This window comes from Lates calcarifer, linkage group LG12 (assembly GCF_001640805.2).
Source record: "Lates calcarifer isolate ASB-BC8 linkage group LG12, TLL_Latcal_v3, whole genome shotgun sequence".
Classification (NCBI taxonomy): Eukaryota; Metazoa; Chordata; class Actinopteri; family Centropomidae; genus Lates; species Lates calcarifer.
The window spans coordinates 24839710-24867344 of NC_066844.1; the positions used below are offsets into that span (position 1 = coordinate 24839710).

Sequence of the window (27635 nt, forward strand, 5' to 3'; positions counted from 1 at the left end):
CAAATATTATACCAATGCAAATATGCAGAGATAGTTATTGGAAATCTGTGGTTTTATGAGGGTGAGAGCAGACAGCCGTCCAGCCTGAAAGCCATCATCACTGTGTGAGAATGGTGAATTCAGCTGGCCATACTAACTGTGGACAGATGAGGATCTCCCTCAGGCCACAACAAAACAAAGCCGGTTTTATCAACAGCATCTTGCTGTTGTGTATCTGGCGTAGTCCTTAACACTTTACTTGCTCCAGAATTGAAATCACAATAGTTTACCTTTGCTTCCACAGAACTCACTGTGTTCCTTTCACTCTCCTTCTGTCTCAAAATAATGAGGAGGAAAACCTTGGCTGCCCATTATCTCTTATCACAAACATTTAATTCCCTCACATTCTAATCCAATAGTAGAAACCAGTGAACAATGATTATTTCAAGGCTGTGATGCCTCTGGGAAGCAAGGTCTGTTTCTCATATCATGTCTCCTCTCAGCAATTCGTGTTAAGTCAATAACACATGTGCTAGTGTTTCAGACAAATCTGGGACCATGTGATTTCAACAGTCACCTGTTCACAGGAGCCTTTTTATCTGTGGTAAAACTGTGATTGGTAGTACAAGTGGAAACAGGGTGTACTGCTTCTCTGATCATCTCTAGCCTGCAGGGAAACGGTTCTTGTGTTACAGACTTCACCTCCTCCATCTTTGATCTCATCAAAGTTGTAATAGACAGAGAAGAGGCTGAAAGTGTGCCTGATACCCGCAGCAGCAGCAGCACCAGCAGACAGGCCACAAGATTTATTCACAAGTGCTGGCAGGACACATTTTAAAAGCACGTTTAGTTTTCCAGGTGCTTGCTGCAGCTTCAGCAATGACAAATGAATTCCTTGTTTTGAAGGTTACCGCCTGTTACAGGAGGACCGCACAGGTGTCCCTGAATTGTCTGGTTTCTGTTTTTTAAACAACTTCAATTTATCATTTTATGTCTACTTCGCCTGTTTGTTCCATCTGTTTGTCTAGACTAACATTACATCCCTCAACTTCCAAGTGATCATTCACCCCTGAACCCTCCAAATTATCCAGTCATTGCTTAGCCACTGTACCCAGGCACAGCAGGTCTGTTGAGCTTTGTTGTCTGTGTTTGATGAGTGGAGAGAAGTATCTTTTATTCAGCCTTTCCTAAACCAAACATTGCCAGAGTAAAAGCGTAAGGAATGGATTAAACAGTTTTTATTTGCTTTAATTTAAGATGCAAATATTAGCATGTCTGGCTAACTAGCTTGCTACGTAAAGTAGAAAGCAGGAGTCATTTCCAAGGCACATTTAATCAACAAACTACATTAGTTTAGGGTGTTTACAACAAGTGCATCTGCCATCTAGCTATAGGGAAGTTTACATTCCAGTAAACACAGCCAGCGTGACCCAAGATAGCTTTAGTTTTGTGTTAAAAGTGGAAAAATACTGTTTGAAAATATGAACAAGTAGGCTACATCCAATATACAACGTTATATTAGAACGAACAGCTGGAGCTTACACATGTCCCTAAATGTATCATGTATGTGACCATTATAAACATATTTACAACCTTTTTCTTGTTACACAACGAGTCAGCTGAAAGCATTAAAAAGTCATCCAGAGATCAAAACAGTTTGATTAATCAATAATAAAAATAATCATTAGCAGCTCCAGCGGCCCTAATTAACACACACTCACAAAGCTCATCAGAGTATTCATTAAACCCTGCAAATACAAACGCATAAAGACATGCACCACCATCAACAACAACAAGTCACAGCTTCAGGCACAGATCCAGTCTGCTGCACCCTATGAACACTTATCAGCCTATGAACAAGCTGCCACTGAGGTCTAACAGTGTCTGAACTCATTCCTGTGGGGGAGTGTGTGATTTTACAGTGGAGCCAGCCTATGTGTTCAGTAACTGAAGCTGTAATAGAAGGATTGAGGACTCTGCTGTGGTCATTAGATGTTTTTTTTTCCTCTCTCTCTCTCTCTCACGGATAGATCTGTCAAATGGCTGTGTGTACGTGACGATACTCTCACAGACTCCCACACATGGCAATTAGTGTGCTAGCCTGCCCATACTTGCACACAGCAGCCCTGTAGAAAAGGACACACACACACAGATTGTGCAGGTGTGCGCATCCACATGCACAAACACAAAAACGTACGTGAAGCTGAAACGTGCACACTTACACATTATCCAGGCTATTTGCTGTTTAGTTTGGTTGAGGGAGCAGGATAGGTTCCAGCAAATGTATCACATTCCCAGAGATTCACTGCAGTATAAATCACCTATAATCCAACAATTGAACTTAAAAAAAAAAAAAAAAAGCATCTGTTCCCTTGGTGGTGTGCAAGCTCACTAGTCAGTGTCATAACCCCTGCAACAAAATACTGTGACAATAAAACACATTATTAAACAACAATAAAACAATTTGTCTATTTCAAACATTGGAATGCAGACACAAAAACTCAGCCTACAAGACTGTTATCTTCCTCAGATTAAAGTATATTAAGTGGTGATTGATGCTCAAGTAAATAAACATCAATCGGCTGAGGAGAATCCATTAAAAATATGAGAACATGACTATCCACAATAGGTGCATAGATGTAGTGGCTGCAGGACAGGGAGGCAGGTTGAGACAAAAACGTATTTCTCCTCAAATGTGACACATTAAGATATGTTTCCAGACAAAACTGTGAAATGTATTTGTCATTGTGAATCATTTCTTTCTTTTTAATGATGACTACACACATATTCAGACTCCTTGTAGACAAAGAAACAGCCCCTCCTCCAGCCGGATACCACAGAACCACAGCAGCGATGATACATACAAAAGCACAGAGAGGATCAGGGATTAATTACCACTTTTTTGTGTTTTTTTATCATATCACTCACTGTAAGTAAAGCTCAGAGAAGATGGTTGATTTTGTGCCAACAGGAAAATGGAGAACTGAGAGACACAAGTCACGTCAAGGTGCCAAACAACAGGAAATCAAACGGCAGTCTGTTACAGTACATGCTGTTACCTTCAGTCACACCGACATATCTCACCTATCTTAGACGTGCTCAGCCCAGATTGGCTGGCATTGACTTATCATAGGTTTCAGTGATATCATCACATTATATTGCTACTATCATAACCTTTGCTTCCTTGGCAGTAGTTTAGAGATGCAGCAACCATGACTTAATTATTTGTTTTGCATTATGCGTCCAAAACCTGAACTAGTGGCAGAGAAGATTCTTCACTGTCTGTTGATCATTCTCAGGAGGCTGTTTCTCATTCAGCCACACAGGTGACACACAAGTCAGCTAATGTTTGCTCTGCTGTACCTGACAAATATCATTCATCTATTCTATGTATTCTACTTATATCTCTGTTGTTCAGTTTTTACAGTTAACAGTTTGCTTTTACTCCAATCAGCCACAACAAATCAGTTAGCAGTTTTAATCTTGAGGCCTGTCGGTGTATGTTTTGGCCGTGACGATCTCATTGTTACAGTCCTGTCCTGTGTCCTTATCGCCCCCCGCAGGACGATGCCCAGCAGCTCTTTGCCCTGTCCGCAGCTGCCGAAGAGCAGGGAGTGCTTCCCGATGACCTGGCCAACGTGATCAGGCGATTGTGGGGTGACGGCGGCATACAGAGTTGCTTTGCAAGGTCGCGAGAGTACCAGCTCAACGACTCGGCAGCATAGTGAGTGCGCACTTACTATCACTCCTGCAGAGCTCCTACACTTCCCAGCCCTGTGCAAATTCTGCTCTCTTTTGTAATATCCAGACTGTCTCTATCAGCGCTGTCGCCACATATCCTCCTGTGCTTGTACATCAATCAATACGCAGTCTTTTCCTGCCAGCGTTAACCCACTATAAATGTAAATGTGGCCTCACAGCCACCTGATGAATGTGCTCTTTTTCTAATCCTGCACACCTGCTTGTAATTCATATTTGAAAATAACTCTGCATAAACTGAAGCTGATACACTGCACTTTAGTAATATTTTACAGCTTGAGAAAGTTACAGTCTGAGATATTTTGGTGTTTGTGTGCATTTGCTGATGATGGCTGTGCTGATTACTGTCATGTTGGTGTCATATTAAGGCCTGTCCAATATTACCGCCTTTAGAGATGCTGTTGGAGTTGTGATGGATCTAATGATGTAGTCCTGTCGACCTCTCTCATATGCCTTTGTCTTCTCTAGGGGGCTTGACACTGGAAAAATAGTCCAATAACTTCAATTTAGTGATTATTACTCCCTCTCTGGGTTTGATTGGTTAATATTGTAACCTGATGAGCAGAGCAGAGAATAGTTTGTCTTGAAGGATGAAAAAAATTAGACTCAAAAAATTGTGTTTACTTCAAATAACTTCATCCAAGTGAACTATGTGAATTAATAGCTGTGATAATAAAACTCCCCAGTTACCCCTTTGTTGATTTATTTTCTGGCAGTGTTAAACAAAAATCAGAAATGTTGCTTTGTATGATATGTTCATAACAACTTCTCATCCTATCTGGAATATTTTGCAACGGCTTCTACGATGAGACGGGAAAACGTTTGTTTAATCATTTATCATGTTTTTATTCACTTCAATAAGTCCGCCAGGTTTTTTTTTCAGCTCATTAATTATTATCATCCTGCAGACGTGACATGCATGAATGTCGCGATCTGTACAAATGAAATGCTGGATATATATCTCTTTCTGTCTGTGAAGCGTAGGATGGCTGGACCACTGAAGTTCCCAGCTGGCCTTAGATGATGATGCAATGCTTGTGTAAGTGGGGCAAGCTGTGTCAAGCATGGTGAAGATGCTTCCACACTCCCCTACTGACCAGCAGTCTGTCGGAGAACAGAGAAGGGGATGGACAGAAAGTGGGAAAGGAGAGTGGTTAATGGAGAACCACAAGGAGAAAAAATGAAAGAAATGTTCCAGTCTTTTTCCTTTTTGTGAATTTTAACACACATCTCTGTTTTGCTATGTTCTCTTCAGCATTTTTGCATACTCTCAAGGCTGCGCTCACAAGTAACAAAAGCCGCCTGCAGTCTTGCTCTTAAGAGGGAAATCACCTGCACAAATTGATCCCACAGCCCTTGATGTAGTGTTTAAATAGAACACAGAAGGAACAACAAGTAATCATGTTTTTCACTAATACCATACATCAAATTCACTAAAATAGAGCAAATTAGAAAAGAATATGCATGTTACCATAGAAATCCTCCCACTAAAGACAGTACATAGTACTAGTGGGTCTGGTGGTAATCCCTTAGGGGTCTCGCATAGACATTTCAGTCAGCTATTTCACATGGGGATTTATTGTGTGAATACAGAGTAGGTGAGGAGTTGATACTTGGCATCCATGCTCTGACCTCATCTCTCCTCCCCGCAAATATACACCGAGCTCAGCACATCAGAGACCAGAGTGATGATGAAAAATGTATCCCCAAAAAACTGCATTAGACACACAGCCTTACAGCGGGTATTACGTACGTCTGTGGTGAGAGAGATAATATGTAGTGAACTTAAATGGACAAATGGAAACAAAAACAGCAAAAGCACCTGATCCCAGCAGGCTGTGTCATCTGATAATAATTAACTTAATTTATCAGAAATGCCATGTAGCTTAGCCAAACAAGCAGCAGTAAATACATGTATATAGAAGCTAAACAATAAATGTGGATGATTGTTTACATTATCTTGCATGCATTTTTCAGTGAGGACAGAACAGACAAATAATAATTTGAATGTGCTACATGCAAGATGGCAGCCATGTTTACATTACACAATACACAATATCACTCTCGACTAGAGCCCTGAGTCTGCGATGAGAAACCCCTACAACCAAGAGGAAGACATACTGTAAAAACCAATTTAATGGATACACTCATGAAATACTCAGTGTATTTCACCACTGAAATACATGTGCCACAACAACAAAAGAAATATGCTGCTGTAAGAAGTGGTTTCAGAATTCAGCCACCAGCGATAACAGAGTGACACTGACCATCAAGCATCAACACACCAACAGATGAGTGGAGCAACAAACTCTGTCAGAGCTTACCTATAGGCCTCTCTTCATTTATGACTAAAACAATGGGACAATGCATCAAGTGTAACTGGTATTAGCTTGTTACCGGCCTCTGTTTGTGACTGCTGCTGCTGTGTTCATGTTGATTAAACCTGATTTCTCCCAGCCACAGTTTGGAGCCGTGGTTCTGGGAGGCTGACGACCGATGTGTTGGAGTCTATCCTGCACAGTGCAACTTAATTATTACAGGACTTTACTGAGAACATTTCCTTAAAAGGCACCTTAAAATGTCTAATGAAATGCTACGAGTGATGTTTAGCAATCTCTCTTTTAATGCACCAGAATATGACTCACTCCTTAGAAAGTTCACAAAATTGAGTTCATTCCAGTTCAAAGCAGTTCAGCAAAATGCAGACTCATTTGGATGGTAATGCACCACAAGTACTTCAGCGATCTGTGCATTCATGTATTTGTGTTTTTCTTCTTTTTGCAGGTTACAAATTAATCTCGATGTTGATGTTGTTGATCTTGATCTCTTTCTGTCTCTCTCTTTTAGTTACCTAAATGACCTGGAGAGGATAGCCAAAGCAGACTACATCCCCACCCAGCAGGATGTGCTGCGAACCCGGGTTAAGACCACTGGCATTGTGGAGACTCACTTCACTTTCAAGGAACTGCACTTCAAGTAAGGTCAAGTAGCACTGATTTGATATCAGTGTCAATAGACTTCGGGTGAACAATAAGTAAATGAAAAACAGACTACCGTGTGTGCTTTTTATCGAAGCAAGCGCTTCAGCCATTGGCGACCAATATGAGAGTGCAGGGAGGTCTGCCTTTGCAGCTGGACCACAGTCAGAGGTCGTATTTGACATTAAATAACCTGAGTGGTTACATGACCCCCTAGTGTTCACTCACCTCTGCTGCTTGCTTACACTATTATTTGGTGATACATAAATAAACTGGCAAATGTCACTTCGTCTGACAAGAAATGCAACAGACCGAGACATGAAAATGTAACTGTCCTTGGTGCTGCCTGGGAGAGCAGTGAGGTAAAAGCCTAGCTTGGATATTAAAGTAGAAGGGTGAATACATTCATGTCAGCATACAGTAGTGACATTGCGATACCATCTTCCTCTACACCTGCTCAGAACACTAAAACAAAAGCAGAAACTGCTAGACTTAATTTAGATTCCAACATTAATACTATCAAGGGGCGACTGACCCTCCCGCTCCGCAATGTGCAACTCAGCTACTCAGAAGCCAAATTATACCAGCAATTAAAAGCCTAATTATCACGATTGCGCTGAGTGCTGGATAAATAAATTAGACCTGCCCACTGAGCTCTCACTCAGTAAAACCAGAGCTTTATTCAGTGCTAACATCTGAGTATGTCCTCTGTGGCACAGAGCTGTAGATCTTACATAAAATATGCTCTGACCCAGCCTGAGCACTCGTGTGGGATCGTAATGGATGTATAGATACGGCTCTTAATAGAAGTGAGCATTATAAAAAAGTAGATCCAGTTTAGGTGAATGTATAGAATATGGTTGAGATATAGAGGGATATATAGTCTTGTTTTTACACATCTCAGTTTGGTTTGTCTCGAGCAGTGTATAAAATACCCAGCCCTTTGTGGTGAGCTAAACAGCTATGGCTAATAAAAAAGGAGCAGCAGCCACATGGCTCTGGTGTGACCTGTTTCCTGATAAACTCTCTGATATTTACCCTCTGTAACAGCCTCAATATTTGGCCTGAATAATACATGGAGGCAATCAATAAGAAGAAAGTCACATTTTTCTAATTCGGTCCTGTTTGCCATAATAAGTACGAAAAAGAAACACTTACAGATACAGTGAAATGCCATCTTTTGACAGTGGTTTCATTTAGATTCATCATGATAGTGCTTCTCATGCATCTGCTAACCTAAGCAGATTGTGGCTTTGCTGAAACCTCACATTTGTTGCATGTTTCATCAAAGCATGGCAGCTGTCCTGGACGCAGCAGACTATTATCACTTCAGCTGTCTATAGGGTTTTTGCTCACACCCTCACAGCTCGATCACAGTGCTCAGCTTCCCCCATTAGCCGGCGCTTTGCTCTGAATATAGCAGCCTGCCTCTTGTAAACTGCACTGACCCCGGCAATCTTTTATCAGATATCTGACCGACACCTCTCTGCCTCCTCCATCGCCGCTTTTGTTCTCAAAGCAGCCTCATGAAAACTTAATGTACATCCAGGGATGGAATGTCACCCGAACTTTCTCCTTCCTCCCTTCTTCGCCATCATTCTTCCTGAGAATGTCCCTTTCAATGACCTGCTCTCTATCAGCTTCACCTTACTGTCTTTCACTGTGACCTCCTTCCCCTACCAGTGTACACACTCACAAAAACACAAACACACAATATGCACGTCTCCTTTGTGCTTCATCTCCTTTGCAGAATGTTTGATGTGGGAGGCCAACGCTCAGAGAGGAAGAAGTGGATCCACTGTTTCGAAGGAGTCACAGCCATTATCTTTTGCGTTGCGCTGAGCGCTTACGACCTGGTGCTGGCTGAGGATGAGGAGATGGTAAGGAAAAATCCATCTCTCCCCCCATCATTCCTTATTATGGCTTAATAATAGTGAGTTCCAGGTGGTAAAACTGGTTCATAGGAGTTTAACGATACATTTACAGTTGAACCAACGGAGTGCAATTATGTAATAAAAGTCATAATGGCTCATTTTTCAAGTGACTTGAACCATTTGACCCCAATTTCGTGAACTGCTTATGAATTTAACGCATGTGCTCAGGAGAGGAACGGCCAAACAGATGCTCTGAGGAACCTCCCCTGCACTGTTTATTCTGCACATTTGAAATATTAAACAACAGTGTCCCCTGGTGGCGAATCTGATGTGTTGTTGTGCTTTAGTTGAGGCCATTAACCATGATCAAGTTCTGCCTCTCCTCAGAATCGAATGCACGAGAGCATGAAGCTGTTTGACTCTATCTGCAACAACAAATGGTTCACCGAGACCTCCATCATCCTCTTCCTCAACAAGAAGGATCTCTTTGAGGAGAAGATCACTCGCAGCCCCCTGACCATCTGCTTCCCAGAGTACACAGGTATGAAGTGGAGAATCAAAATCACAGCATAAGAATTCGTATAAAATCACCCCCTCATCTCTCCAAACTGTTGCTCCCCAGGGGCCAACAAGTTTGACGAAGCAGCCAGTTACATTCAGACCAAGTTTGAGGACCTGAACAAGAAAAAGGACACAAAGGAGATCTACACCCACTTCACCTGTGCCACAGACACCAAGAACGTGCAGTTTGTCTTTGATGCCGTCACTGACGTCATTATTAAGAACAACCTGAAAGACTGTGGTCTTTTCTAAAGGTAGGACAGAGGGATGACCGGGTGGGTGGGAACATTTGTTGGTTTTATCAGTCTTATACAAATGTTAACTGCTTTTAAAGACTACATGAATAATCAGTTAATCAGGAAAAATATTGGATGATTAATTAATAATTCAACAGCTACTTGCAGACCTAAATTAGTCATAGAATGGTGTCCTACAAGTGAGAAAGTGAGAGGTTCTAGCGGCTTTATTTTGCATGGTTTGTGGTGAGCTTAGCTGGTAAAATAACGACTGTGGTCACAGTTACACTTAAGCTTTTTGGTGCAACCTGACAGGTCACATTAAGTCTCAGGTGTTCTGCACTCTCAAGTCAGTTCAGTCTCAAAATCCACTTTCTAATGAGGCTTGTCTTACATTCAGTTATATGTGGAGATGAGAGTTATATCAGGCCACAATGTGAATACTGCAAACCACATTTTGAACGTATTATGCCACCTAGTGGCCACCTAAATGGGACTATTTCTTTGGTACATCCCCACCTCTGTCTGAGCACCTAAAACTACAGTAAATTAGTATTTTATTCTCCTCCAAAAATTAAACATGACGTCTCAAAATTACAGCAATTAAAACCAAAATATCTGCATGGCTCAATAACATTTAGGATAAGTGAGAAAACATGTTTTTTGTGATCTGGGTGAACCAAATATTTTTGTGTTTTGGCAAGTACAGTGTAAGCTCACTCAAATCGAGTGTGTGATTTTCTGTAATTGCAGAGGACCAGATTGATTGAGCAGGATAAATTGTCTCTATAAAGCTGTCATCTTTCTTTCCACGCAGGATGATGCCCGACGCACACAGACTGCATGAGAGACTGCAACAGCCATGTGATGATTATTGCTTTTCATAATGAAAACCATAACAGACTTGATTCCTGGGGGGGTGGGGGTGAACCTGAAAGAACTTCAACAATCAATGATTTGCAATCATCACATTCTCTGTCTAATGTGTTATTATTATTTTTATATATACTTCTTACTGCTCTTGATCAGGGGTTCTCATACTATCATACTGAGCACAAAGTAAATACTAAGTTCATACATATTTTACCAAGAACCCTCATAATTGGAGAAGAGCCACTAACAGTCGAGGCACTGACCTGAGAACTGCTGTTTTTTTGTTTGTTTTTTTTAATTAGATTTATTACAAATTACATGAGATGACTGGCTTTTGTGGAAGATAACTGTTGGAAGTAAAACTTCTCATAATAATAACATCTCATCAAATGAAAATACAGTAAAATTAAAGCATTTCTCTTCCCTCAATAAGTTTTCTAGGATGAATTTGAGAACCACTTGTTAAAATTGTAGTTATCTGATTAGTTCAGTCTCATTTTTTTATGTATTCAGATTTCTGTTTGATATGAGTTTTTTTTTTTGTTTTGTTTTATTTTCCCCATTTGCTTTTGAAGTTTAATAAGAGGATACAGTACAAAAACAACTTTTTATAAAAATCACATTAAGTTATGTTAACAAACGCTGGCATTTTATGAACCTTTTGACTGCACAGAGCTTATTTTTTAGAAGAAAACAAACAGGCATGGAGAATGGAAATGGATGAAAGGCAAATGTTTTTTGTACAATGTTTACACAGAATCAATACTCACAGTTGTACTATAGCGCATTGTTCTGCATGACTGTCCATAGATTAGCCTGTATCCCCCACAAACTGAATAACATTCCTTATGTAACTTCTTTAAAGAAACAAAAAAGAAATGGTTATGTGTCACTTTTAAGATATCTGCAAGATTTTTAAGTGGTTATGTCTGTTTCGTAACATGGATTGTTCTGCACTATTTGTTTCATTCCAAGTCTTTTTCTCCATATGTTTGTGCCTTGATATCTGTTTACACTTGTTCTTTAGAGACATGCTATCTTCATAGTGTGAATTAGGGCTATTTCTACTCCACTTCAGTTCACATAACCCATGATCTGAGATGCACCACAACACAGACAAATGGATGATAGTCGTTCATTAATATTAAGGTAAAAGTCATTCACTTGTTAAATGTAAATAAAAGTTTGGTCACATGATCTTTTATTCTGCAGTGTGGTGTGTCAGAGGAACAAGCTCGAACAACATATTATTCTGTTCTTCCAAGTTTGGACCAAAACTCAACTGAAGATAAACTAAAAAGAAGATAAAGAGAACTGAATTTCGGAATAGAAATGCACTGACACTGAATAAGTGCGTGAGAATGGACCAGTGATGGATTGTGTTTAATTCCTCACGTCTCACAAAGAAAACCCACACAGGTTTAGAGGTACTCTTTAAGATCTACAGGAGCTGAGTATGTTTTGTTGCTGGTTCTTTACTCGACTATTTCCATCTTCTGCTACTTTATATTTTTATTATTACTTATTTCACTACATTTATTTGACAGATAGAGTTACTAGCTTCTTTTTAAATTGAGGTATTATATTAAAAAACACAATGAACTTATAAAATACATCGCATCCATAGCTAAAGCTACATAGCTTGCCACTGTCGCCTAGTGCTCACTCATGGTGGGAACTGCTGGGTTTCTCTCTGTAATTCTATTCAATTCAATCAATTCAATTTAGTAGTAGCGCATATCACAACAACAGTCATCTCAAGCACTTTCATATAGAGCAGGTCTTGAGATAACTTCTGTTAATAGGTATTTACAGAGGAGACCAACTAATATAAATAAAACTGAATTCTGAATAATAAAGAGAGTCTAAATGATAAATGCTTGATACTTCTGGCTTGTGATGCACTATAAAAAACTGAATTAATTAAAGTTGTACCCTTACCACACAATGGACAAAAAATGTTTGACGTCCAAAGAGATCAAATTGTTATTAATATTTCATTAAAGAAAAGTAAAAATCGAATGCTGTTGTATAATAATCAGTCATAGGTAAAAAAAAAAATAATAATAATAATAAGTGTATTTAAGTAAAAGTAATAAAAAAAAACCCCTGGGCTTTTCTCTCACCACTGAATTACAATACAAAGTCTTATAAACATCCAAAGAGGTGAGGTGAGGTGAGGAGGTGCAGTCGTGAAAGCTTGGCTCATCACCATACGAAATGAGAATTTCACTTGGGCCCTTCAGTATGTTTGCATTTCAAAACACCCATTAAGAGAAGAATGGTGAGTGGACTGTATGTCAATGAAGGGTGTGAAAGGGTTTATATTCAGAGACATGGAGAATGGTGATATGGGAGGTTGTTGTTTACAACGATCCACAAGATGGCGACATGTAGATCTCAGTGGATCAGCGCCATCTATGCAGAGCTGCAGAGTCTCTGCATTTCTCCAAGAGAACTTTTGCAGAAGTGTCAGTTAACATACTGCAATAATGTTCACAGCCTGAGGAAACTAAAATTAAGAGTTGGTAATTATTTATCGAACACGGTCTTAATTATCGGTTATCGACAACGTTTAATGGTTTTTGGATGTGAAACAGTTTCGTGGTAAGCACTTTTTAAAACATAATTTATTCACAGTTAAATGAAAATGATCCAGGTCCAGATGTGGAATCTCAACAGCGTAGTAAGACACCACAGTTACAGTACGCACCGCTGTAATTACAAGGGGAGGTATCCTGTTTCAGGCGACTTCCCATTGGCTGATTTGGTGATGCGCTGCGCTGATTTGCTGCAAAGAAAAGCTCAGCGCCGTCAAAGTCCGCTGACAGAGCCTCATCTGGTTCAGAAGAGGGAGGACACACTGAGAGCCACCTCTGGTCAGCTGTGAGGTTTGTGGAGTTTAGAAAGTGCTGGGACCACTGACAGGAATCTGAGCTTCACTGCAGACATTTACTCAGAAGCCATGGTGAGTTTTTCTTTTCCTCTTCCCACGTGCATTTCATAGATTTGAACAGTTTTGTTGATGCATTGCAGTGGCTTGATTGTGATGGCAAAGATCACTGCCTCTCTCAGAGGCACCTAAGTGTGTTTTTTTTTGTTTGTTTTTTTTTGCACAAACCAGTACACATTTTTGTACTGATTCTTAAAGTTTTTCTCTTTAAAGACTATTTGAAAGGTTTTTTTTATAATGTGTTGCCACCCTCCTCCCCCTCCAAGTCACAGTTAATTCAAACCCAACTGTGCTTGATAAACGTATACAACTGTGTGAATCAGCTTCTCCCCTGTTGTGTGAAAGCAGCCAAGGAGAACAGGGCATTTTAAAAAGTGGCAGACTGACCGCAGAGTCCCACTGAGGATGTCTCTGTGCGTCAGATAAGTCTCCCCCAGGGGCCAAATGGTTCAGCACCCACAGCTGTGATAACATCATGGCATTGTGGTGTCCTTACTACTCCAAGCCAAACTCTGGCAGGGCAGGGAGGCTCAACAAACTTAGTGTTATAATAGCTTGTACAAACTTAGAAAAGTAAATCCTCTGATTACACTTTCACTAGTTTCGCTTGATCTGAAGACTGGAATATGATTCATAATTGATACATGATCATTGTGTAATTCCAAAATGTTGCTGTCATTTCCTGCTTTATAATCCCAACCAGTCAACATCCTGTGAGTTAGGGGAATCCAGAGAGGATATGGGAGCCTCCGCACTCCTCCATGATTCAGCTCCACTTTGTTCAAACTTCCCCTCTCGCTTTAGGAGGCAGGGAGCGTTTTCCAAGTATAAAATGTGCATCCTGTTCTCAGAGCCACAACTTTTTCATTTTCTGGGATCATACAGCAATGGGATGGTCTCCATAAAGCTGCTCTGAGGTTTGTCAGGAATGCTTCACTTGTTATATGGTCATACAGCAGAGTGATCTCAGCTGGTAAAAATCTTATTGGCCCAGTTCTGGAAATAACACAGAGAACTTTTCAAGCCTTGGCTAAACCGGCTAGGGCACAGCCCGACTGCTCTGCAGTTTGCTGCAAAAGATGACCGCAACTTTTCTTACTTGAAGTTGTTTTTGTAGAAGTGTTGGTTTTAAGTATAGACTTTATTTAAATTCTGTCTGCACCACTAAGTTTTTGTGTCTTTCTCATTGTGTAGCTGTGTTTAAGAGACTCCACTGACTGCCTCCGGGACCAAATGCAGTACATGATGAGATCCCTGCAGGACTTGAAGCAGATCGGCAGGCCGAGGCCGCTGAGTGAGCCATGTGTTCGGTCCTTTGCCGCAACGCGGGCTTGTAAACAGAGGGCACAGCAGGAGCGGCTCACTCGACTACGTGTCTCTGACGCCAGTGAAGCCAGCACGTATGACTCTGCCTGCTGCCTGGCCAGCCCCTTGGAAGAGGAGGAAGAGCAGGAGAATGATCGACTGGCACAGGGCTCCCCCAGCAGTGAAAAGAGTGTGGACTTTGACTCAGGCTACTCTGAGGCTTCTTGGCAAGATGAAGGTGTGGTGCTGAGGAGGACCAGAAACGTGCGAGTCTCCTCCTCTGCGTGCCTCCGCACAAACAGGGGACCCTCTTCCCGTATCCGTCCCAAATCAACCTCTGACGCTTGCCTGGAGCGCTGGACCTCATTTGAGGCCAGCGACCCGGAGGACTGGACCACATCGCTGCTGAGCCGCAGCAGGAACAGACAGCCCCTCGTACTGGGGGACAACAGCTTTGCTGACCTTATAAAGAACTGGATGGACCTACCAGAGTGTCCAGAACCAGCACAACTGAAGCCCAGTGCCGGCAGGCGCCTCGCCAAAGACATTTTGGTCAACATGCGCAAGAGACTGGCAGGAATGTCTAAGAGTGTGGAGGTCAGGCCAAGGCCAGCAGACTCCACAAGGGTCAGCAGGGATGCACAGGCTCCCAAACGGATGTCCTGCCCTGTGGGACTCCAGGCTCTCAAACCTTTCTTTCACCAGTCTCACACAGGACTGCATCAACTGGACACTGACTTTTACCAGTTCACCGCACTCATGAAAACCGGCAGCCGACAGCCCATCATATGCAATGACATCATTGGATACATTTGAGTGAGGCTATAACTACGGACTGACCCTTTAACAGACATTAAAATAATATTAATAATATTGTTCTATTTTCGTAATTGGATTTTGTCCATAATGTTGATACATCTGGAATAAATGTCTTTTTGTGTATTTAATGAGAGTGTGTTCTGTTCCTGCCTGAAACTGTGTTTTAAATCTAATTATTTTACCCATCTGCCACTTTGTTTCTTGTGGATAATCTCACATCATTCTTATCCTTCTTAACCCTGTGTGATGCATAAAACTTTGTGTGGGTTACTATTGACATAAATGAGTTATTTTGGACTAAAACAACCTGATAAAGAATTCTAAAAAAACAGTTGTACACGTCACAAGTCAGTAATTAAAAAGTCCACACAGTAACCATATTAAGGCTTTATAAACTCAGTAACTTTAACTTTTTTCTAGATAAAAATGGGAGGTTGGGTGTGGTCATCGTAGTAAATTATGTTTGAGAACTGAACACTATAAAAGATGGTAAGGGAACAGAAGTGTATTAGTGAAGTAGAATTATGTAACGCGGTTCCCCATAGACATAATTTTATTATTGTTCAAACAGAATTGAATCACAAACAGCCTCCTTCAATCACTGCCAAATTACAGATTTAAAAAGTCTATAAGTAGTTGCAGCAATAATTACAGAGAGGATCCCTCACGACATGATTCAATAATAGCCGACTGAGACAGCAGAGCATGTTAACAACGACATATTAATGTGCGGGTGTGAAGTTAAACAAACAGTGAGGCTGTGGTAAAGGGAGGGAGGTGCACAAAAGCCGTCTGAGGACAAAGAAAGTCCTTGAAGATGAATCCAGCTTCTCTGTTCTGACCAGCTCAGGGAGTCTTCAGAGAGGGAGGGATGGGTACATATGTGTGTTTGAATCATGGATTTACACAAGACAGCTGTGTCCAGATGGCAAAAGCACCCTGAATCATCAAAGCGCTGTACCCACTGTGCCAGCTGCCCGTTCAGACTGCATGCTTTCAACATCAAGCTCAGCCTGACCTGAATTAGACCTCGAAAACCAGTCCAGCACTGCCCCACCAGCGCCAGATCATCTAATCCATATGGCTTGGCAAGTATCTTCACAACCTCTTAGCGTGACCTCTCAAAAGGCACATTTTATACGTAAATAAAAGCCAACAGTTAGAAAACAAGACTTTGTGGTGAAAATTTCTGGTAATGACCAAGGACATTGTCAATCCCCATGGTTCCTCTTTGGGCTTATAAAAACATGACAAAGAAAAAGCCCAAAAGAGGAACTGGGCATCAACCTTTGAGCATTTTGTATTGTATTTTTTGGGGACCTGGTTAAAGGGCAGGGGAACAGATTAGACAGTGTAACTGTGGAAGTACTCATTTCATATAATCAAAGTGTAATTAACAATAAAAATGATCAATTATTCAAAACATACTTGGAATGTAAAGCAAAATTAAGAGAAATCCAGATAATGGATGGAAAAAAACAACTGGCTAAAGCTAAATCAACAAATTCAGTTTTTAAATGATATGAAGTCACAAGTTTGTTTTGTCACATTGAGGCAGTTCCATGTGAGTGTTTTTCACCTGGACGTTGTGGAAACTTCCTTTCTGTGGCATCAAGGCAGCAGGTACCTGATGGGTGGGACCGACTCACAGTCCTCATCTTCCTCAAATGAAGGCACCAACTCCAGCATCTTCTTGTGTGGGGGGATGTCTGCTTTGGTGACCATTCTCACCACATCAGACACACTATAAAAAAAAGTATATTGGTACAATCTTTTTCTAGGCAGACAGTATGAATTATCATTTAGAATAATAGTACCTTTCCCTTGTAGTGACTTTTCATGTAATCTATGTTTTCAAGCTCTATGTTTTCCCTTCACTGGCTCAACACAGGAAGCTCAGGGCAGGACAACTGCACAGGAAGTGAGTACTGCAGAGGGCATTTGTCATGTGCGGCCTGCTGTCCGCAGCACTCTGCCCCTCTCCTGCCTGCAGCTTAATCTAACCACAACACCAGCATCAGCTCCCCTGAGACTTAACCGTCAAAAAACAGAGAAGGACAAGCACACAGCCTGTTTCAAGATCAACAAGAGGACCTCACACAGCAAGGTTTAAGCTAAGAATAATTAGAATCAAGCATTTCAATTTATTACCTATAGACGTTGTAGGTTAAGGTTGATTCATTACAGTTTTTCCCTCCTCCTGGAATCAGATCATCCTCGAGGGTGCGTATTCTGCTCAGTTCTTTAATTGATGAGGAGAGTTCACAGCACGAGACATCTGATTCACTTCAAACACCCCCCAGGGGCTTATGAAATGTGCTGCGGTGCTGAACAGGCCTGGACCGGCGTGGTTTTTCAAATGCAGCCAAAAAAAAGTTTGCACTAATTTAACTCTTTAACTCTTGTCCTCAACAAACAGGAGGAAACCTGAGGAGGAGCGGTCTCAATCATCGGTGTTCGGTGATGCATGCAAGCGTGTCAACAGGCTCTCTCCTCACAGGCAGGCAGAGGAAACACCTCGTCCTGCCATTAGCTTCTAAACAAACAACGGAGGAGCTGCTTATTGTGATTGTTTACATGCAAAGGGCTCTGTGCCGTGTGTAGCCATGCACTGTATATGTAACATTTTACTGTGTCTTTGTCTTCAGTGGACATACCTCTGCTGAAGCCTCTCCTGTTGCCCACTGTATAAGAAAGCTGTTCCGTAGAAGAGACTGCAGACGTTCAAGTTATATTTATCCTGCACAAAGACAAATAATTCACTTAAATCTGCAATACAATATAACAAGCATAGCAAGGGGTAGAAAGAAATGCATTATGCGGAGGTAATTTCAACAAATGGTCTTGATGATGACCTGTGGCCTGAAACAACTTGAGCAGCTCAGGAAGCTCTGCTGTGTCTCCACAAACAAACCATGAGGAACCTGGCCAGTCAAAGGTTAAAGGAAACCTGGAGCAAATCAGAACCTTTGCCAATATATTTTCTTCCCTTTGCCTCCTCAGAACAAACTCAGGCAGAATCAATAAGCCAAATGTCAAATATTTAGAAGGCGTGTACATAAAAACAGACTGGGAGTCATGCTCAGGCATTTTTGCTGCAAGTGACCCATATCCTATAAAAAGACAATGTCCTATAGAGCATATGTGGTGTGTGTTTGTGAGCTATTGCCTTGTGTTACTTGTGATTAGATAGAGAAATAGGGTAGCTGCTATTAGATAGTGTCAAAGCAGCCTGGAACCAAAGTATGGATTTATCCTCTGCTGCTGAGATACAGACATTATGTCAGAGACAGAAACATGAAATCAGCTTCAGCTCTTCTTAGACAAACGATCCAATTGCAACAGTCCTGACATGTTTATCATCTATTAACCTCATTCTTCTGTGTTTACTGTGTAAATTTACCCATCTAATCCCATTCTATACCAACCTAACATATAGGTTGTAGTAAAGTAACTAAAAGCCTTAAATGAAAAAATTGACATTTTGGTTAAATAAGTTTTCCTTCTTCTTCCTCCATGATGGTAGAGTCCTGAAGTTGTGAATGGAAGGTGTAAATTGGTCAGGTATTTCAGACAATGGGTATTGTCTGCACTGGAGGAAGGTGAGCAGGTTTAGGGAAAAAAAACAGCACGCATAAAATATGCACTCAGTAGCACCGGGTGTGAAGAAAGTTTGTGTTTCCTGCCTGAGAGGAATAAGGAGGTCGTACCTTGATATACTGGAGCAGATCGCCCAAGGTCATTTCCTGCTGATCGCCGCGTCTGCCCTCAACAAGGAAGTCATCCCACAGGGTGTATTTCTTTCCTGCGACCTGCCGATAGACATGTTACATACGCCAACACACACACACACACCACACACACCACACACACACACACACAGACAAAGTTGACAGATGAAGTACCACTTGATGTGAAGGATGTGCAAGAAATGTTTGGGTCCAAAACAAAAGTCCCGGACACTCACGGACAGAGGGACTGCATTTTTCATCACTGTGTTATAAAGCAGCTGAGAACAATCAGCTGCCCCCTGAACGCTGCAGTAAAGACCTGAACAAGCTACCATGAGGTCAAGGACGTGCTTCCTCTTATATGATGGAGCGACTCTTGCTTTTCTCAAGTTTCCATCTACGGGGCTTTACAATCATCCTTGTGCTAGTAAAAAAAATAATAATCCATGTAGCCATGTCAGTGTCTGCGTAATTTGGGGCAGATGATATTTGTGCAAGTTGGCTTATAAAACCTGCATCTGACTGAATATGTGTTGCTCTGAGCGGTGAAATAACAACATAGGAATTTTTCCAGACACCTTGCCAGATTGGACTTCAAGTAGCTGAAGTTTGAGCTTTGTGGGGCCATTTCCTTTCTGAATTTCCTACAGAGTCTTATGTGTTAAAGAAACACACCTGAAATCTGTCAATCCACAATTCTGTATGGGTGTATGACAAGACAAACACAGTGATGCTTTGCAGGTATGGTGTTTACATTATTCACTATTTTAATTTAGCATGCTAACATTTCTAATTTAGCGCTAAACACAAAATACAGCTGAGGCTAATGGGATTGTGATTAGCTCTGCAGGTATTTGGTCATGAACCAAAGTACTGAACAAACTGACACTGACCTGATGATAGAGCAAAGAGATCACCAAAGGTATTGCAATTCATCCTGAAGGAGATATGAATGTCTGTCCAAGATTTCATGGTAATTCAGCAAATAGCTGGATATTTGACTAAAAGCCAGAAATGTCAACCTCATGTTGGGGCTAGAGGAGAAATCAGGGGATCGCTAAAGTCAAACAGATACATCAAAAGTGGTGGTGGATTGACCGACCAACTGACAGACATTCCCACCACACTGTTTGCTTTTCTTAGATCAAAAGATGTCTGCCATGACTACGTCATTTTACATTTAAGAGTGACACTAATGAAAACAAAAGGATACTGTTTTTCAGTCAGTAGTCAGAGAAATGTGATGATGGAGTCTCGTGAGTCTGAAGAAAACTTAATAAACACAGTCATTCATTAAGATAATAACACAAGCGCGCCTCATTCTGCTGCCTCAAGCTCTACTGTTACCCTAAAGCACTGTGTCATACTCCTCATATCTCTATCAGAGTTTAGGCAACTCTGCATCCTCCACATCAACAGTTGATCCCCGAACAAAGACAGAATACAAAGTCTTGACCCCCAGACAGATCAATTTAACCCCTGCAAACATAAACTCTGCTGTTTCTACTGCCACTGGAGACAACGTGGTCATCACATGACACCACATGTTCACCATGAACATCATAATCCACACGTGTAAGACCTAAAGAAAAAACATCACCTGACCTGAAATGGGTCAGGATTCCTCACATGCAGAAAATATGTCAAAATATGTCACTCTGTCAGACGACCCTGCTCGCACAGGCGCTGTCTGGTAAGAGCAGTTGTGAAGATCAAAACTTGGCTCAAGATGCAAATACCAAAACTCCAGCTAAACCTGGGTCCAATTATCTCTGCTCCAGCAGCCAAGGGGAACTTTTCGACTAGCCCTCACAGCTCCCACCGCTCATGGGGTTTGGGGTTATGGAGACACACTCAAGGCATACTTCTCCTGAAGTCTGACTGGGTGTCTGGGTCCTTTGTCCCAGATTTCAGACAAAGCACGTTTTGTTTTGCGAGATGCACGTCTTACCACTGGTCACGTTAGCTTCTTTAATGTTTTATGCAGAGCGAATTATCAGTACAACCTCAAATTTTCCATGGCCAGAAAACAACCTGAGTCTGAAAGGATCACAGTGTATAAAAAGACCTTCTTCTTTTAAATGATCCTGCAACTGCAAGGTCATTGTTGGACTGTCAAATGGATCTTGTTTTTAGTGGTCCCATGCCAGAGATTTTCATGAGTGCTTTTGTATACAGATGCTGATTTTACACAATGCAAAGCAAGCATGTGGGCTATTTATATTCCCTCTCCTCCCTTCCTCTCTCATATCTGTCGCACAACTCTGGCAGGAACCTGAAGCCAATCAACTGCCGACATCAGGACGTATGTAGAGTGACGCGAACACTTCAACACTATAGCAAGGGAGGGAAAAAGCATAAGCAAGAATACTGGAACCAAACTGGCTGCTGGAAACAATTACAATTGGTTTCCCACAAGCACAGCTACAGTATCTCTTTGTCATGGAACTTCCAGAATAAAAAAAAAATGCCCCACCGAAACTGCTATCTCTGGGGAAAAAGAAGAAATGGGAAGCAGAGAGTTATTGTTTTTCTTTGAGAGCAACACGGAACCAAATCACCAGTGTGGAAAAAAGAAGTCTGTTTTTATGTGATAGAACATGCAGTTCTCTGTGGTATATAATATACAGACACACCTTTATCTAATGTTTTAATGAACCAACTGTGAACACTGCAGTCATAAAGAGACCAATCCAAACGAAGAGCTTATATTTCATGATATCACATAAGTCCACTCAATTAATGTCGGGAAAGGTTGTCTTGAGGTTAGAGTGTAGAATTACCATCTGAGAGCTCACCTGTTCTGTTGAAAACACACGCAAATGACTAATCTGTGCCAAGTGCTCCTTGGTGGCAAATCACAGCTGCACAAAATCACTCAAATCATTTGAGTGGGCTCAAGCTAAATGCTTTAAAAATATATATATATTTTTAGTGTGTCTGGCAATGAACATAAAAATGGTTAAGAGGTAAACACACAGTGACAAAGAGTCACATAACATCCTCTGTTTGAGGAGTTGCTCTTCCTCAAGAAAGGCTTCAGTGCTGGCCGCAAGTGTGCAGTGTTCAAGTACTGTCCTATCTCACTGGGGTGTCTGCGGATCCAGAGGTCTGTTTGGATATAAAGCAGAGCTGGCAGTCAGGATTCTGGGTGGCTGAGCCGCCGCTCGAGTCTGACTTCAGAGGAGACAAACGGCCACTTCATGGGCCCGAGCAGAGCAAAGCCACAGTGGTGGACGCACAGGTTTATGCTGTGTCTGCTCTGTTGTTGGAGGACAGCCAAATCTCTCATCTGCTCCACATATTGTATTCTGTATTATAAATGGAGCTTTGAACTTCCCCCTAAAACATGACACAGCTGGTCTTTCCAAACCAATAAAGGAACACAATGACATTTCACGTTTGTAACTGCTTCTCTATGGATAATCACATATCATTTGAGTATAAATTGTCCTTAGCATGTCCAGTAGTATCAACTTCAGTCACAGTTTGCTGTATAAATAATTTTAATGCTTAACACATAAATCCTTGTTTTGTCTTTCGCCTTCTTTTCATCCTCTTGTCCTGAGAAACAAGGTCAAACTCAAAATGCTCTGCTGCCTTTAACAGAATCATTTGTGAAATAAGAGCAAATTCTTCAAAGTTTTTCTTTCAGTATGTCTGGACTCTGCCTTATTAAATACCACGTATGTGATAGATTCTCCCTGTGCAGATATGAATTTATCATCTTACACGAACAACCAAAACTTCAGGCTGCTTCCTCTTGTTGACAGGAAGCATGGCAAACTCCCCTGTTCTTCCTGAAAAATCTGAATGTACATAGTAACAGCTTCCGGGAAAATGAAATTAATTAATCTAATCTAATCTTAAAATAAGCCACATATAGTATCAAATACACACAGTAAATCATGTCTCTGTTATGCAAATCTTCGTCAGAAACAAAAACGTTCTACAAGGTGAGATGTGAATGGCCTCAATAACACAATGACCTTTTTTTTTTTACTTTGATTAAATAACTTCCGACAACTGCACAGGATTTTGTTATATGTAAAAACTGCTTTTGAATTCCATGTGGCCCAAAGGACTTGAAATCCAAAAATGGCCTCCTAGCAGTAGATGTGGGGCACGGTTCAATAAAAAGTGATATCAGATTGAATAAAATCAGAACATATGAGCCATTTTCCTGTCCCCACGCTTCAACTTTACACAATTACATGATCAAAAGGTCAGAAAAATCTGGCTTTATCATGAGGTGTTATTTCCAGTGAGTCACAGCTCAGTCTCAGAAACTCTGAGGAGGCCTGAGTCGGCAAAGCCTCATTGTCACGGTCTGGATCCACGATCAAATAACTTATCAAAAGATATCAGGGAATTCACATGAGTAACATTTTACCGTTTAAAAAAAACAGTACTGATCGGACCAATTTTTTAATCTGTTCACATTTTAGAACGAGCATTGTGTTCACACTTTCATTTTTTGGTTTCTATTACTGCTGACAGAGCTGTTTGGGCAGTTAACAACACAAGACCTGATGCACAATAAAGTCTCAGATGATAACAAGGGCTTCTGATTGATGGAAGCCAAAAATAGCCACCTCTGTCTGCAGATATACGTGAGAGCATGGGAATGTAGTGCCGCCGGAGGAAGTTCAGCCAAGTAAACCTGATAAGGAGGTAGAATGAATCCCTGTCAGATTGCAATCCCCTTCAGGGAACGCAATCGTGCTGGTCATTCTGCACGGGTCGCTGCATTTGGTGTGTAATCATAATGTGAGTTTTCAATCTTGCCCTTTAAGACAATGGAGCGTTTTTTTGGAGACAGGAAGCCAGGATCAGTAGGCAAACCTCGATAAGTCCTCCTCCCCCCCGAAGTCTGCCACAAGAAATAGCACAGCAGAAGCACGCTCCTACTTCAGCTTCATTATCTGGCCAGAATCCCAACAGTGGAAACATTTTTACAACTGGCTGTGGCTAGAGGCCTGTTTCTTCAAAGGCAACTCTTTTCCTTTGGAGGGCTTCAAAGTGAGCTTTAGGGGGAGGCAGATGGAGGATCTGTGTGGTCCTTTTGGATCATATTTTCATCCTAATCTCTTTTAGCTTTCCCTAGCTTTCCTTTTGTAGACAATCAGGTAACTTTTCAGTAAGGCCTTGTGTCCTAGTTTAGTCCTCAACTGAAACTGAAAATCAAGCAGTATATCACTGAACATATGGTGATAATGCTGCTGACGGCTATATACAGTACAGTATGCTGTATATTGCAGAGCAGGCAGGTATAAAGTGAGGCTATGTGATTCTGCCATATTGGAAAAAGTTGGAAATAATGTATACTCAGTCTGTTTATATCTTTTTTACTGGCTTGAGTGCAGTCAAAGATTTAAATTAGCTTACATTATATTGTGCAAATTTATCCTCTTTATAATGTAAAATCATTCAAATATATATTATCACAAGTACTGTCACAACAGTTGACAGCAGACTACATTCATTAATGAAGTGTGTCTGTATGTAACTCTGAGTAAGCATGAAGAGATGCATTATCCAGCGAGATTTGCAATAACATGTTGCAGCTGGTAATAAAGCAGTTGAAAATGTTAAATCCTAGCCATTGAAAATCAAGGGCATCACTAAATATATTATCCTAGTTTAGAAACTCGTAATTGTGGATAAACAGTAATTTTCTTCCATATAAATATGTCAGGTTTATGTATGACATAAGAGAGTCAGGCTGCAACTTGTGTTGTTATTAAGAGAGAAAGCCTGGAGCCTCCTGTTTGATCAATAATTGGACGCCTACGCTTTCCATTGTTAGATTGAGCAACTGCTTGGTTGAAACTAAAATGTATTATGTTCATTTCCTCTTAAAAGGTACAATCTCTCTGCATGTAAACTGAGTCCAACATCATCTTCAACTGAGCCAAAAAGCTTCAGATGATTATGTCTCACTTATCAGCGTTCTTGGCCTCCAACCACAATAGCCAAAACATGTTTTATCTAATCTAATCTAGATTAAACCAAAAATCATAATAATAAACACATGTGAATCTAAGTGTACTCAGAAATGATGCTGGTGAAGAACAAATGATCTACATCTTCAGGAACATGTTTGTGTTTTCCTGAATGGCCTTTTTGTTTTACAAAGGGAGAACTGTACTGTCATGTAAAAGGTGCCCTTTGTCTGATCGGGAGTGTCATCTGCTACCTGATCACTATTGATCAGCACTCTCTTTGGACTGCACTGAAGAAACAGATGGCTGGGACCTCCAACTGCTCATTCTGGCCCTCTGCAATTATCTGCCTAACACCCCAGAGAATTGACAGAAAACCAGTCTTGCACACTGCCTTTAAATACATTAAAGCAGCATAATCTGTATTAAAGATAAGATAAATTTAAGACTGTTAACAGTATGTTTTGAAGAACGACTTTTGATATATATGTGATATATGGTAGAGGAGGAGGAGCAGCAGTGGCAGCTCACCAGTATGCTGCCACTTCGCAGGAGAGTGCCGAGTTTGACACACAGACTGAAAAGCAGCCCGTTGCTTTTGAAAGGCTTCCATTGACGTGTAAAACAGCAAACAGACACTCAATGTGATTGTCTTTCAAATGAGAAGATAACAGCGCTCCACCTGACTGAAAATGACCTGGGGCAGAAGGTCTGAGTCAATAAAACCCTCCTCTTACAAATGGGTCGCTGACACGTCGGAGCCTGCACAGACTCTCACACAGCACATGTCTGATAGATACTGCGGTTTTAAAACCTTGAATTAGTATCAAAATGTGTCAAAAGTGATTTATATGATGGCCCATACACAAACCACTGAGATGTGGGTGCAAGTGCTTCCATGATTTCTAATAAATGTAAATTTCTTGTTTTTAAATCAACACATACTGGTATGTAGAGTTGAACTAGGGCACAGTTATTACTGTACATCTGCAAATATGTCACTGATGTTTCGCAATTCAAAATCAGCTTATAGCTCAGAATGTAAACTGGGATCGATGTGTCCTTTGTTGCAACATCCCAATTTGTAGCATCGATCAGCTGCTTTAGTAATCAATATTCCCACTTTGGTTATGTAGTTTAATACAGTATGGAATGATGTAACTCTTCCATGTACTGGACACCGGAGCAAGTTATTGATATCTGTGAGTCAATACGATGTCTGATTCTTGTCAGCAGTTAATAAGCTGTTACTTTATCTGATGCTGGACACAAACACGTAAGACTGAGACACATGAAACATCAATATTTACAAGGGTCACAAGGCACTGAGCCCTTAATGGGGCAAATTAAAGCAGATGCAGAAAAAGAAATATTCTCCATACATGTGTTTGAAAAAGTATCACAACAGCTTAATCATTTTAATAATGACATAAAGAATAATCAAGCCCACAACAACTAATTGATGGGTTGCCATGGAATTTGGCACTGTTGTGGTTGCCCAATGAATTGCTTCTTATGGTATATAACATTGCCATTGCCTGAAGATGACTGAGCCTTCACTGCCTGATCCACTCAGACTGTTGCCAAATGCAGCAAGGTCCTGCCTCATTCATTACAAATTAAATTGAGGGAAAATCATTAATTTGGTAGTGAAGCATAAAATTTGCATAAAATCCATGACAAACACACATTAAGAGCTATTAATAACCCTGCAGCCACAAACTGTGGATGTACTATAACTGTTCCATTCTTTTATGAGCACATTCATGTGGCTTTTAAGAGCAATAAAAAAGTTATTTTATTTCTATTTCCATTACAGTACAGTACATGGACATGTGTATATGGTTAGTCAGTGCCTCGTGTGCACTGCGTACAAAAGGCAGAACAACATACAGCCTGCAAACAGACAGCAGGCAGACAGTGCCTTACAGGACAAAATCTAAAGATGTTGTGCACAGACTGTGGCATTACTATTATATACAGTGACCCAAACTGGGAGGTTTCACCTGTATATGAGGTAACATTTTCTGCATGACAGAATGCCTTTAGAATCCAGAGGGTACATTGTGTAAACTCGTGATATCAGGAACAGCATAGACGCGTAAATTTAGTGTCACTAATAAGAAGCTGCAGCCCGTCTCCTGCCAGCATTGGTGCCTTAATGAGAGAATAATGAAACTGGAGGACAGAGACCTCTAATAACTTCCACATGGTGCTTCCACTGAGTTCAACAGGCCTGAAGAAAACAAGTTTTGGTGGAGAAAAAGTTTTCTTCTACTAATCAAACTGGAGAGGACATAGATAAATAAGCTCTGTCGAGCTACATTTGAGAGTCTGCATCAAGAGCTTTTTTAATGCTATTTAAATCTATCTTCTCCTTCTCTCTTTCTATATATATATAATATATAAACTCAGAGTATAAGTACTAAACTTAAAGCTTTAAATTACTTGATTCAAATCAGCTTCAGATGTCTGTGAAGCTCTGAACGTTGAGCTAACCCCATCGTGTTACTGTGCTTCTCATTAAAGACTCTGGCCTCTGGCTTAAATATGTATGAGATGAGGAGATATGATTGAGGATGATTTGATGGAGCTGCTAACTGCCTCTGGCCTGTTAATTTG

The 27635-nt window shown here is 40.9% G+C and overlaps 3 protein-coding genes across 4 annotated transcripts in view; 2 read left to right on the forward strand and 1 right to left on the reverse strand.

Annotated features, from left to right (window-relative positions):
• gnai2b (guanine nucleotide binding protein (G protein), alpha inhibiting activity polypeptide 2b) overlaps positions 1-11457 on the forward strand; it is a 40670-nt gene extending 29213 nt beyond the window's left edge. The window contains exons 4-9 of the mRNA XM_018686694.2: positions 3543-3703; positions 6586-6714; positions 8467-8596; positions 8978-9131; positions 9213-9405; positions 10205-11457. Coding sequence (XP_018542210.1) covers positions 3543-3703; positions 6586-6714; positions 8467-8596; positions 8978-9131; positions 9213-9403 — 765 coding nt within the window. The 3' untranslated portion in view covers positions 9404-9405; positions 10205-11457. The remainder of the gene's footprint in view (positions 1-3542; positions 3704-6585; positions 6715-8466; positions 8597-8977; positions 9132-9212; positions 9406-10204) is intronic.
• Positions 11458-13033: 1576 nt separating this feature from the next.
• Positions 13034-15465, forward strand: inka1b (inka box actin regulator 1b). 2 transcript variants are annotated; one of them, XM_018686695.2, is made up of 2 exons: positions 13034-13228; positions 14408-15465. In XM_018686695.2, exons 1-2 carry the CDS (start codon positions 13226-13228, stop codon positions 15332-15334), a joined length of 930 nt encoding a protein of 309 aa, XP_018542211.1. In that variant the 5' UTR covers positions 13034-13225; the 3' UTR covers positions 15335-15465. The 2 variants fall into 2 exon arrangements, with proteins under 2 accessions (XP_018542211.1, XP_018542212.1); XM_018686696.2 differs by lacking the exon at positions 13034-13228 and adding an exon at positions 13323-14130.
• Positions 15466-15872: 407 nt separating this feature from the next.
• uba7 (ubiquitin-like modifier activating enzyme 7) overlaps positions 15873-27635 on the reverse strand; it is a 30847-nt gene continuing 19084 nt past the window's right edge. Inside the window, 3 exon segments of the mRNA XM_018686686.2 lie at positions 15873-17081; positions 17995-18077; positions 19048-19149. Coding sequence (XP_018542202.1) covers positions 16949-17081; positions 17995-18077; positions 19048-19149 — 318 coding nt within the window. The 3' untranslated portion in view covers positions 15873-16948.